Source organism: Nannobrachium achirus, assembly GCF_963921795.1.
Source record: "Nannobrachium achirus genome assembly, chromosome: 5".
NCBI classification, from domain to species: Eukaryota; Metazoa; Chordata; class Actinopteri; order Myctophiformes; family Myctophidae; genus Nannobrachium; species Nannobrachium achirus.
Genome location: NC_137814.1, coordinates 7,753,787 through 7,766,798, shown reverse-complemented (window position 1 = coordinate 7,766,798; position 13,012 = coordinate 7,753,787). Strand labels below are relative to the sequence as shown.

At 44.1% G+C, this 13,012-nt stretch overlaps 1 protein-coding gene across 1 annotated transcript in view; it reads left to right on the top strand.

Annotated features, from left to right (window-relative positions):
- The window catches only part of tcf3a (transcription factor 3a), a gene marked incomplete at its 5' end in the record, with an annotated part of 84,571 nt that extends 71,911 nt beyond the window's left edge, over window positions 1-12,660 (top strand). Inside the window, 4 exons of the mRNA XM_080725511.1 lie at window positions 220-349; window positions 7,502-7,752; window positions 8,727-8,867; window positions 10,002-12,660. Of these exons, the coding sequence (XP_080581637.1) occupies window positions 220-349; window positions 7,502-7,752; window positions 8,727-8,860 (515 nt within the window). The 3' untranslated portion in view covers window positions 8,861-8,867; window positions 10,002-12,660. The remainder of the gene's footprint in view (window positions 1-219; window positions 350-7,501; window positions 7,753-8,726; window positions 8,868-10,001) is intronic.
- Window positions 12,661-13,012: the final 352 nt, after the last annotated feature.

Genomic DNA, 13,012 nt, shown 5'->3' with positions numbered 1-13,012 from the left:
GTGGAGTATACATCGGCCCTTAGTCGCTTCTTTCTGGCTTGTTTTCATAGACCTGGTATTTCTCTCGCTAAATCTGGCAACAGTGCTAATGAACAAGTTAGTAAGGGGCAGCTTAGCTCCTTCAGTTCCAGCTCCATAGATGGTGTTAAATGAAAGCAGCGTGGGGTTCTAATAGCTGCTGTTTGACGGCGAGTGTCTTGGTTCTGGGTGTCCTTGCAGGCCTGCCTGGCAGCCTGTCCCGGTCGAGCGCTGGCGAGATCAAGCGGGAGGACAAGGAAGACGACGAGAACTCGTCCATCGCCGACAAGTCGGAAGACGAGAAAAAGGACATGAAGCGCATTCGAACAAGGTGTCTTAAGCCCTTCCCCTCACACAAAGTATAAGAGTTGGATCTAATATTTATTTGCTAGAATATATCGGAAATAAAACCAAGATCCAAGGCGACTTCGTCGTGTATGAGATGGATTAAAACGAATGTTTGTTAACTGGCTAGTTAATTATGGAACATTAGCTCCACAGAAGAATTAGTGCCACAGAAGGCGCTGTCCAAAAAACATTTTGGTTTTTAGCCACTTTTCAATCTGGCATCCCTCTTTTAGGCATGTCAAAGGCAAAGAAGTGAAAATCTACAAACCCACAACACATTATGTGCTTTTAGATTGGCTGTTTTCACTATTTGTCATATAACAAAGTATGTTTAAGTGGTTAATAGTTCCTTAATGAACTAGCCAATAAAGCCTTTTTTTATCGGTTTTGCGCTAGAAGAGTTGCTTGCATAGCCCATAATTATTTTTATGTTCTTGGGCATTTATGATGTTGCTGGTAGCTTTCCAGATCAAATGTGGGCCAATGGTTGTGTTGCTCAGATTTACAACACCACCACTCATCATCAGCACTGTGTTTGGTTTGAACCAGAGAGACTTGTCTTCCCCCCATAAGAAAAGCAAAGCAATCACATTAACCACACAGCTTTATAGGTGGCGTAATGCAAACATAAAACAAAAAGATCACACCCCTTGTATTATCCTTGTTAGTTGTTAAGAAAAAACGGATAATATGGAATCATAACGTTGAACTACTGAGTGAGCCCTGGATCTAAGCTAATTTAATTTAATGTACATCAATGATTTCTATAAACTAAAATGAACCAGGAATATGATACCACAGGCTTAGTTAATGAAATCACAAATTTCATCACAAAATTGATGTACACAGTCGCCTGCATCGCGTCATGGAAACAGACGATCTAATAAGCTCACAACACATCGCATTGCTACGCATTGTGAGCTTGTAGATCGGCTACTTTGCCGATCTACAAGCTCACAGCGCAGCACCGAGTGCCGCGCTGCGAGCTTGTAGATCAGCTATTTTTGAAAAATCGTGAAAATGTGTGCAAATCTTTAAATATATATATATATATATACATTTTTAAAGCAAGATTTTAAATATTTTGAGATGGGGGTCGGCAGTCAAATACAAATATTTCTAGGGCTTCTTGACATTAAAAGGTTCGAGCACCACTGATCATAGAAACATACATTTTCCAGAAAACCGTTAGGATTTAGAAGACATTTGTAGGTATTTTTCTGGCCTTAATGGGTAAAATAACTACTGCACAGCACCACCACCACCACCACCACCACCACCAGTAGGTTGAGCCGTACCCACGCGTACCACTGTCCTCTCCCCCTCCCCACCTCCACCTTGCCGTGTGTACTCACTGTGTGTGTTGGGGTCTTGGCTGGGTGCTGTTGGTCCAGTCGGGACGTAGAGCTGGAGGGGGAGGAGGACGAGGAGGACCTTCCCCCGGAGGTGAAGCAGGAGCGGGAGAAAGAGCGGCGGGTGACGAACAACCAACGCGAGCGGCTCCGCGTGCGGGACATCAACGAGGCGTTTAAGGAGCTGGGACGTATGTGTCAGCTCCACCTGAGCAATGAGAAACCCCAGACCAAACTGCTCATTCTGCACCAGGCCGTTAACGTTATACTCAACCTGGAGCAGCAAGTCCGAGGTCAGTCGCCTGGTTGGTTGGTTTGTTGGTTGTCCAGGGGGAGGAGAGGAGGAGGAGGAGGAAGGAGGAAGGAGGTCCACATATACAGCTTCATCCGCAGTCTCACTTCTCGCTGCTCCTTGCATCTCAAAGCTTCTGTTACATCACATGCTCGTAGTTTGGGTTTTGTTTTTCTTTCACACCACCAGTTACTACCAGTTGTACAAATGCCACCGTTCTTTAAAGGACCATACTGGCTTTCTGGCATTTTTAAAGGAGTAGTTCACCCCCAAAATGACTTTTTTTCTATTGATTACTCATGCCATGGAGACTTGAGTTCAATAATATTTTTTCGTATTTGTTGCATTTCTAAGACAAAAAATGTATTTGAGTAAATTTACCCCCATTGATTCTGAATGGGGACCCAAATGCATTTGGGTCTCCATCCGGTATCAGTGGGGGTAAATTTATTGTAATCGAATTATTGTCTTAGGAATACGACAAACAACTAAGACTATTATTGAACTCAAGTCTCCATGGCATGAGTAATCAATAGAAAAAATGTCATTTTGGGGGTGAACTACTCCTTTAAACTACTTAATCTACACTGGAAAAAAGGGGCTTTGTCCCCACCCTCCTGTTTTTTCAAAGCATATTGTTTGTTGTTTTTACAACAGACTGTTTATGACTTTAATAACCATGCAATGACATTTACCCAACATTGACTCGGTTATTCAGTAAATTGGGTTGCGTTTTTAAATGATTCTGAAGAACATGTAAACACATTGGGCTATATACAAAATATATATATCTTATGTATAAAATATAGCCGAAGCTGTAAAAATAAGTTATGGTTCTTTAAAGGTCCTGTAGTGGTTTCATAAAGGTGTTGTTAGGTCTTTGAGATCTGACGGGACAAAGAAGTGAGGCTGTGGTTCATCCTCTGAGCTGTTCTCACACATCTGTCCTGATGATGTGCTGCTCTAGTCTTAAAGGAGTAGTTCAACCAAAACATCACTTATCTTCCATCAACCACACACCCCACCAAGCCTTCAATTCATGGAGATTCTTTAGTTTTTAAAGCAGGGGTCTTCAACAGGGGGTCCGGGACCCCTAGGGCGTCCTCAGAGTTACTACAGGGGGTCCTCCAAATCTTTGTGTGATAAAAAGTTTTTTTTTTCCTTAGAACTTTGGCCAAAAATAGCAGATCTACAAGCTCACAACTCCTCGTGCTGCGAGGCGTTGTGAGCTTGTAGATCGGCTATTTTAGGCAAAGGGGTTTGGTGTAGAGGGGAAAAAGAGCAGACTAAGTACAGAGTGAAAGGTCACGTTTATTAAGTATTGACGGTTCAAGTGGTTAAATATCTGAAAACACAAATTGACATGAATCCAAAATACACTGATGATTGTGTTGTCAAACAATGAAACTATATATGTTGTGGGGGTCCCTGCTTCATCTCTCTCTCAACTAAGGGGTCCTTGGCCTGAAAACGTTGACGACCCTTGTTTTAAAGCATTCCTGAGACAATCATTTGATGACAGGGTTCATCAGTCAAAAACTAAAACAAATCTCCAGTAATTCAAGGCTTGGTGAGGTGTGTAGTTGATAGAAAAGCAGTATTTTTGGGGGGTTTTAACTACTCCTTTAACAATGGACTGTCTGTGTCCTCCACTGTCCAAATGCTTACATGTCTCTCTCTCTCTCTCTCTCTCTGCTGGATTAACATCACATGTTTTTTGTCCCTTCTTCATTTTCATTTTCTGGTTTTGTTTTGGCCACTCTTCCTTCTCCTTTGCATCGATACACAGCTTTCTAACCACCTTAGAGGCCTTAAAGGACAACTTTGTTTTTTTTTACAACAACAGTTCATATTTTAGTCATTAGAGAAAAGAAAAGATGAGTGTTAAAATGTTTTCATGTACTGCTTTCTATCGTTTGAGCCATTTTAGCGACTTAGATTTCAGTGGGTGGGGGCATGCGTACAAGTGGCTAAATATGTCTTTTTAGACACAATAAGTCGGTGATTTCTTATATTATTATTTACAGTAACACTACCAGCCTCCATAAGTCACATATGCCCATGAAAGATTGCAGTGCATCTTGGGAATGGGCATTTTGTGTCTAAAAAGTCATATTTAGCTAGCCTGACACTCAGCCTGAATTGACATTTCGTTTCACTTCATTATTCAGTCTGAAGTCAGTTCCGCCCACAGCCTTTGCAGGGATGGGCGTTGCCGAAATGAGGCACTGTTCAGCGATTGGTTCACCGACCAACACATGACATAGTGTTGTTATGTGTGCCTGGCTGGCTAGTGGCTAACCTGTTGCTTGCTAGTGCTACTTGCTAACCAAAGAAACAGTCAGAATAGGAGCACTACAAACTAGTAATCAAACACAACATAACATGCCTGCTACTGGTGTTTCATAGCGAGATCGATACGATCGCATTTACTGCAATTTACCGCATTTTACCGCGACACGATGTGCGGTACGGTATGGCGGCGGCGCTGGTGTACTTGGAAACACACATGAGTTCTGGGAAACCCCCACCCACGCTGATCACAAGACGCTGATTCACGACGCTGATTCGCCCGTTTGGATTTTCAACCGAGGCAGGCCTCCTCATTGAGAGCGATTCTAGACCTGAATCGCAGAAACAAACAAATTAAAGGGGTGTGGCTAGCGATTCAGGGTCTGGAACTAGGCTAATATTTAGCCACTTGTATGCATGAAATCAACATCATTAAAAGGGCTAAAACAATAGAAAACAGTACATGAAAACATTTTAACACTCATCTTTTCTCTAATTACAATCTAAAATATGAACTCTTGTTGTAAAAAAGCAAAGTTGTCCTTTAAGCCTGAAGTTGTTGTTATTATTATTTTTAGATACTAATGCAGTATCCTCTAATTTGTTTAAGAGGAGACTGCATTTTAGCCTCTTCATCCCTAGCCCTATTCAAGACCCGCCCACTCAGCTGATTTCTCAGCAACTTCCTGGTACTGACGTCAGTTTAGAAGGGGAAATTAATACAGAAATAGCTGGACTTGCTGGCCAACAAATCATTTTTTCAAACGGTAAAGTAAATTATAATGCTTTTTTGCCTTTTACTGTCTTGTGTTCTTGATCATGCTAGCCGTATTTTATACTTTACTATTCGGAAATTGCATTAAATTTGCGATTTCTGTGTTAACTCCATAGGATTTTAGTAGGGTTTCCCCTTCAAAACGTGACTTCAGCACCAAGGGGATGCTGAGTGGGTGGGCCGTGGATAGGGCTAATTGTCTTCACTTCTGATATGGTACAGCTTAAAGTCTACCTGTCTCTATGTTAAATAAAACATAAAATACACAGGCTGTTTCTGTGGCCACGTTTATCATTAAACCTTCTCCTCATGGCAGTGTCTCTGCTGCATGTCCTCCTGGCCTCTCAGATGTCAACCTTTTTATTATTATCATCATTATTTTAGCTGCCTCTCCTTTTTCTGTACACACTTTCCATCTCTTCGTTGCTCCTCCCTCCATCCCCCCATCTTCCCGGTTTTCCTTTTTTCAGATGGCAGCAGTGACCTGCGTTCTTCCTCCTCACATTATTCAGATAAATACATCCTCCTGTGTGTGTGATGTATTTAACATGACGCCACCTTCCTTCCTTCCTCTCTGGCTTCTTTTCCTTTGTTCTGGTGTGTGTGTTGCTCTGTACCTGGCAGAGGGTGTCTGCTTCCTCTCTCCTCTCTCCTCTCCCTTCTCCACCTCCTCATCCTTCCTCTCTGACAGTCCTCGCACCCCCTCCCCCCGACCTCAACTCCTGGACCTCAATGACCCGAAAAAGTTTAGTTTAGGTCGGCCTCGAGTACATTATTCAAACATCTGATCAGACGTTGTGATTTGAGGAGTCTAAAAATGCAGACCCACTCGTTTGATCATGGTGGGTCTGCCAAACACACACAAAAACCAAGGATGTTACGGAGGTGCTGTGAAAAGCTGACAATGTTCGTTTCGTGTTCAAACGATCCAACCAGTGCAAGAGAAACAACTTCGTGAGTTCCCACCCCAACGCTCTCTCTCTCTCTCCTGCGACGCTGCAACGCCGCACCACGGGAATCCTCCTTCAAGCAAGCAGGAAAGAAAAAATGAACTGTTTCTCATGTTTGGACACATTGTTGGTCAAAGGATTCATCCTCTAAACCCTGACGTCCAAGTTTGGGGTATTCATTCATTATAGGCGGGACATTGTTTTGAAAATAGCCGATCTACAAGCATCAGAATGCGTTGCAAGCTTGTAGCTCGGCTATTTTTTTAAACCGTTTAGTGAGTGTCCAGAACCAGATAGAAGGCTCTGGCTGTAGTGGAAGCAGCTCCAGAGTTCCATATGAGGCAGAGCGGTGTAGAGCTGGGGTCGTGTTAACCATCCTGAACCTTACACTGCAGCTCAGAGCAGAGTGGTGTAGAGCTGGGGTGGTGTTAACCATCCTGAACCTTATACTGCAGCTCAGAGCAGAGCGGTGTAGAGCTGGGGTCGTGTTAACCATCCTGAACCTTATACTGCAGCTCAGAGCAGAGCGGTGTAGAGCTGGGGTCGTGTTAACCATCCTGAACCTTATACTGCAGCTCAGAGCAGAGTGGTGTAGAGCTGGGGTCGTGGTAACCATCCTGAACCTTATACTGCAGCTCAGAGCAGAGCGGTGTAGAGCTGGGGTGGTGTTAACCATCCTGAACCTTATACTGCAGCTCAGAGCAGAGCGGTGTAGAGCTGGGGTCGTGTTAACCATCCTGAACCTTATACTGCAGCTCAGAGCAGAGCGGTGTAGAGCTGGGGTCGTGTTAACCATCCTGAACCTTACACTGCAGCTCAGAGCAGAGCAGTGTAGAGCTGGGGTCGTGTTAACCATCCTGAACCTTATACTGCAGCTCAGAGCAGAGCGGTGTAGAGCTGGGGTTGTGTTGACCATCCTGAACCTTATACTGCAGCTCAGAGCAGAGCGGTGTAGAGCTGGGGTCGTGTTAACCATCCTGAACCTTATACTGCAGCTCAGAGCAGAGCGGTGTAGAGCTGGGGTGGTGTTAACCATCCTGAACCTTATACTGCAGCAGAGCAGAGCGGTGTAGAGCTGGGGTCGTGTTAACCATCCTGAACCTTATACTGCAGCTCAGAGCAGAGCGGTGTAGAGCTGGGGTGGTGTTAACCATCCTGAACCTTATACTGCAGCAGAGCAGAGCGGTGTAGAGCTGGGGTCGTGTTAACCATCCTGAACCTTATACTGCAGCTCAGAGCAGAGCGGTGTAGAGCTGGGGTCGTGTTAACCATCCTGAACCTTATACTGCAGCAGAGCAGAGCGGTGTAGAGCTGGGGTCGTGTTAACCATCCTGAACCTTATACTGCAGCAGAGCAGAGCGGTGTAGAGCTGGGGTCGTGTTAACCATCCTGAACCTTATACTGCAGCAGAGCAGAGCGGTGTAGAGCTGGGGTCGTGTTAACCCCACCTTCCTCCCGACCTCTCACACTGCAGCAGCTGCAGCATGAGCGTGACCTCAGCGGCCGACGAGAACCTGACCGTGGAGGAGAAGGAGGAGCGGGAGCGCGGCCGCCGCCACGCCAACAACACTCGGGAGCGGGTGCGCGTGCGCGACATTAACGAGGCCTTCCGGGAGCTGGGCCGGATGGTCCAGGCCCACATGCAGAGCGACAAGGCCCAGACCAAGCTCATCATCCTGCAGCAGGCCGTGCAGGTCATCCTGGGCCTGGAGCAGCAGGTGCGAGGTAGGTCGGCCCACCGTCCGCCCCGTCCCGCCCCGCGCCCTGATCCATGGAGGAGAAGGGAGGTCCCGTAGCTCCCAGTAGAAACGTTCGATTAAGAGCGATCAACGTCTCGACCTGTTCTTCTCACCTTGCACAAAAGCAGGCGTGTTAAATACAAAAGGCAGGGACGAGTCACAAGGAGAAGAAGGGAAATCCGCACACTGTCCAGTAGCTCCCAGTAGAACATCTTTTATTAAGAGCGATCAACGCTTCGACCCGTTGTGGGTCTTCGTCAGGTCTGATCACAAAGATCAAGAGCAGGCGTGTTAAAAACAAAAAGTCAGGGACGAGTCACAATCAACAACGGCTGATTTGCAAAAGCAGACATTTGACACCACCCCCCACCCTATTTTACAAGGCTCAGGCTGCATTGGCCTGTGTCAAGGCGAGGACTTGTAGATTTGGGGGAAAATTCTTAGCGGCAGTAAAGCCAACTGTCATCAAGAGGAGAACACTGATCCAGAGGCAGCCTGGTCCAGAGAGACCGCAGAGTCCCCGAAAGAAAAGCCACCCACCGCCCGGTCATGTCTGTCATCGCCTCTACTTCCGCTGTAGCCACTTCACAACAGCTAATAGTGAGACAGAGAGAAGGAATGAGGATGAGAGGGAAGGAACGGGGGAGGAAGTATATTCCTGCTTTTCTGCCAAACTTTGTGCAGTTTTTCCATCTTTCTACCCACTTTCCTGTCCTGTTTGTTTTCACCTTCCCGTGTTGTTTTCACTTTCCCGTCTTGTTTTCTCTCCCGTCTGTTTTTCCATTTCCTTTCCTTATTTATTATTTTCTTCCAGAACTGCCACATGTTTATTTTTAATTTAATGTAATTTAATTTCCAAATCACAGAAAGCAGATGAAATTATTATGACGTTTTCTTTTTGATTCTCATTCCCATTATCATCTATTAAACATTATGTCCTGTTTTCCCCTCCTATCAAAGAGCGTAATTTGAACCCCAAGGCTGCCTGTCTAAAGAGACGGGAGGAGGAGAAAGCGTCTGGCGTGGACCCCCAGATGCTGGGAGGGGGTCACCCTGGTCTGGGAGGAGACGGACACAATGTCAGCCATATGTAACACCCAGGTCAGTCAAACACCTACCTGTCACTCACATGTAACTAGGGATGGGACCATATGAAGATTTCATGTCATGATTATTGTGACCAAAAATGATTTACGATATTATCGCGATAATCAAAATATACCCAATTATCCTGGAGCAGAACATTTGCCAAAAAATAGCCGATCTACCAAGTTCACAATGTGTGAGCTTGTAGATCAGATATTTTTTGGCAAAGAGATTTGGTAGAGAGTGAAAAAAAAGACTATCAACTAAGTTATTTCCAGTCTGTTTTGGTACCAGATGTGCAGCTCGACAAATAAAAGGTGAATTGATCCCAGTGCATGACAGAGGACGATATCACGATGAATTTAAATCTCCACGATACGATTATTGGTCCCAATGACCGCACGCTACTGTTATTTAATATACCAGGGGTCTTCAACGTTTTCAGGCCAAGGACCCCTTAGTTGAGAGAGAGATGAAGCAGGGACCCCCACAACCATTTCATAGGTTCCATAATAGTTTCATCGTTTGACAGCACGATCATCAGCGTATTTTGGATTCATCTCAATTTGTGTTTTCAGATATTGAATTAACCGTCAACACTTAATAATCTTGACCTTTCACTCTGTACTTAGTCTGCTCTTTTCCCCCTCTACACAAAACCTCTCTGCCGGAAATAGCCGATCTAGATCGTAGATCGGCTATTTTTGTCTAAAGTTCTCAGAATATGGAACGCTAGGTGGTTAATATAAAAAAGACGAAAAAAAAGTTCCTATCACACAAAGATTTGGAGGACCCCCTGCAATAACTCTGTGAGGACCCCCTAGGGGTCCCGGACCCCCTGTTGAAGACCCCTGTTACTATACTGTAAAAGCGATATCTCGACTTTAATCTGGGAAAAGCACACCACGGCTAGGTTTGAAATCCCGCTTTAGTGGGTAAAAGCACTCAACGTGTTAACTACTACTTTCTTTAGTGGGTAAAAGCACTCAACGTGTTAACTACTACTTTCTTTAGTGGGTAAAAGCACTCAACGTGTTAACTACTACTTTCTTTAGTGGGTAAAAGCAGTCAACGTGTTAACTACTACTTTCTTTGAAGAGGTTCCAATAGACATGTAATGTTTTCTCTCTCTCTCTCTTTCTCTTGCAGTTCCTGTTGATTGTACAGCCCTTAGAAGACGTGGCCTTATTCTCTTATCATGCATCTCAGCGTGTTTGTTCACGCGTGGAAACGCACACGCACGCACGCGCGCGCGCGCGCACACACACACACACACACACACACACACACACACACACCACACACACACACACACACAGCCAATGGCCACATTCCTGACCATGATGAATACAACAGTAAAACACACAACATTGACAACAGATGACAATTGTTTGAGGACCTTTCCCCCCTAGCAACAACTCCTTGGACTCTGTTTTGAGGACCTTTCCCCCCTAGCAACAACTCCTTGGACTCTTGAAGAGACACTGGTTTGGCCAAGTGGGAAAAACTGGAGATTTGACGACTTTTAGTCATGTTTTTGTAAGACGTTTAAAAAGAGAGAGAGAAAAAAAAGTTGCTTTACAATGTTGGGAGCAAAATTTGTTTGGATCAAATAGTATTTTTGGAACAATTGCTCATATGAGCAAAAAAAAAAAAAAAGAATTGCATTGCATTGGTGTCCTTGGATTGTTATTTGGCATTCCCATCTGAAAAAGGAGGTCTTACTTTCATTATAACAAAGAGGACACCAGATTAATCTTATGTTTGAATGATACCTATGTTTGAGTACGTGTCTGATTTATAAGCTTACTGTATAGCACTAAACGCTTGGGTAAGATACAAGTGGCCATGATTTAAATCCATTTTCCTTTCGTGAGGATGATGACTTAAATAAGGAGGTGGGAGACGGGCCAATTCTAGAGCAGCATTAAAAAAAAAAGCACTTGAACCCTTGCAGTGCCCCCTATTCTTGGGGGTGCGTACGTTTGGTGAAGATAGCAGATCTACACGCTTGTAGATCTGCTATCTTCAGTGAGGAAATTTGTAGTAGAGCGAAATACTAGAGGACCTAGTAACAGAGACAGAGGGGACTCAACTAAACTATAATAGGGTTTAAGTTGGCTTAATAGGGTTTAAGTTGGCTAAAGAAACTGGACAGCTTAGAAGATTGATTCCTCTATCTGGAATGCTGTTCATTGTTGGCTTAAACAGATACAAAGGATCATTTATTTAGGTGTGTGGTGGATCAATCTGCTTTGTTGGGCGGTTTTACTTGTTTTAATCTGTGGAGCCCTCGGACATATTTTTCATGTCACTGCCAAGGCTATGGAAAAACGTAAAGACTGCCAGAATGGGATATATATACAGTATATATACATTACACCACCTCTCACACACACACACACACACACACACACACACACACGTGAGTGAGCACAGACAGACGGACTCGTGACCACTGGCAATCCGCCACGACATCGAATCAACACGGTCGATGTCATGGTCATCTCAAGCTTCCTTTTCGGACACCGCTTCGCTTGTTGTTGGACCGGTGCGTAAAAAAAAAAGAAAAAAGGATTTGACTCACTGCCCCGTCGAACCAGTCTTTTGTTTGTTCTTGTTTGTTTGTTCTTTTGAGTCAGATCGCACTCTGCCTCATCTCCCTAAGCCAGGACGTATGGACATGGGCATCGTTTTAACCCCCACACATAAATCAACACAGCCGGCGTCACCGCGCCAGCATGCCACCATTCTGTCCTGTCCCGGCCCGGCCCGGCCCAGCCCAGCCCAGGACATTTTTAACCTTAACAGTGCAGTGACCAGACACATCTCCAGGTCGCACACACTCACAAGGTGGAGACTTATTGAAAGGACAGTCTGGTATGTTCAGTTAAAAACTGCGTTTTAGCTGAAAGCGTGAGGTGAAAATGGTAGTTTGAAAGATTTCAAAGGGATCATCATTCAGCGTTATCGTTGCTACCTTTTGGTGAATTCACCCGATTGCCAATCGAGTGACTTTTGTTTTACGTTTGTCGCTCCGCGTTGGAGAAGCATTTGGTTTGTTTTCCTTTTTGAACAATTTGCAAAAAAACTTTGTTTTGTGTAAGGATCCTTTCTTTTTGTAGAATTGATTCATTTATCATTGTTACTTTTTTATTTTTTATTTTTTACTTTGTGTAAGATAGATGTATGAGTTTTTACTTTTTGGAATGCTTTTTACTTTTCCTTCTTTTGTTTACATTGTTGAAATGTAACACCTGACGTGTACTTGATGTTGCACGCTCTGTCTGGCACACCGAACCGAACGGGGCAGATATTTTGGTTGTGCGACAGCGGCGTATCACCTGGTATAAGTCAGGCTGTAACCCATTAGAACGAGTACACATTATTGTGTGTCATTATTTTATGCTTTAACTATTGAAAAATAGCAGATATACAAACTCACAGCGCGCGCTGCGAGCTTGTAGATCTGCTATTTTTGAAAAAATCGTGAAAATTAGAATTTTGACCCGATTCTATAAGTTTCTTTTGAATCCTTCTAAGGTTTTTTTGAAAGACCCATGTTTCTATGTCAGCAATCTGGCCGGCCATTGTCAAAGAAAAGGTCCTTTTCACTTAACTGGAGCTCAGTTGGTCTGTTCTTGAGAGACTACTATGTCAGTGGTTCTCAAACCTTTTCATGTGAAGGACCCCCAAACTGATATGTATTTGGCGACGGACCCCGATCTCAAAATATCTAGTTCCAGGGACCACCCAGAAGCAAAATTTGAGTTACAAACGTTCGCTTTGAAAATACATATATTCAAAGATGTGCACACATTTTCACGACTTTTTCAAAAAATAGCAGATCTACAAGCTCGCAGCGCGGCACTCGGTGCCGCGCTGTGAGCTTGTATATCTGCTATTTTTCAATAGTTAAAGCATAAAATAATGATACACAATAATGTGTACCCGTTCTAAAGGGGTTAAAACGCTCAGTTAAGATGCCAGGAACAAAGTGAGGTGTGTCTCATGTTGTGCCAGGTGCTCCGATATTATTACAAAATGCCAACATTATCTGGCTGACATCGCACCATTGTTTGTTTATGTATTGGCCATTTTTGAATAACGTGCTTTCACGAAACACAGAAAGAAAGAAAGAGAGAGAGAGAGAAAAAGAA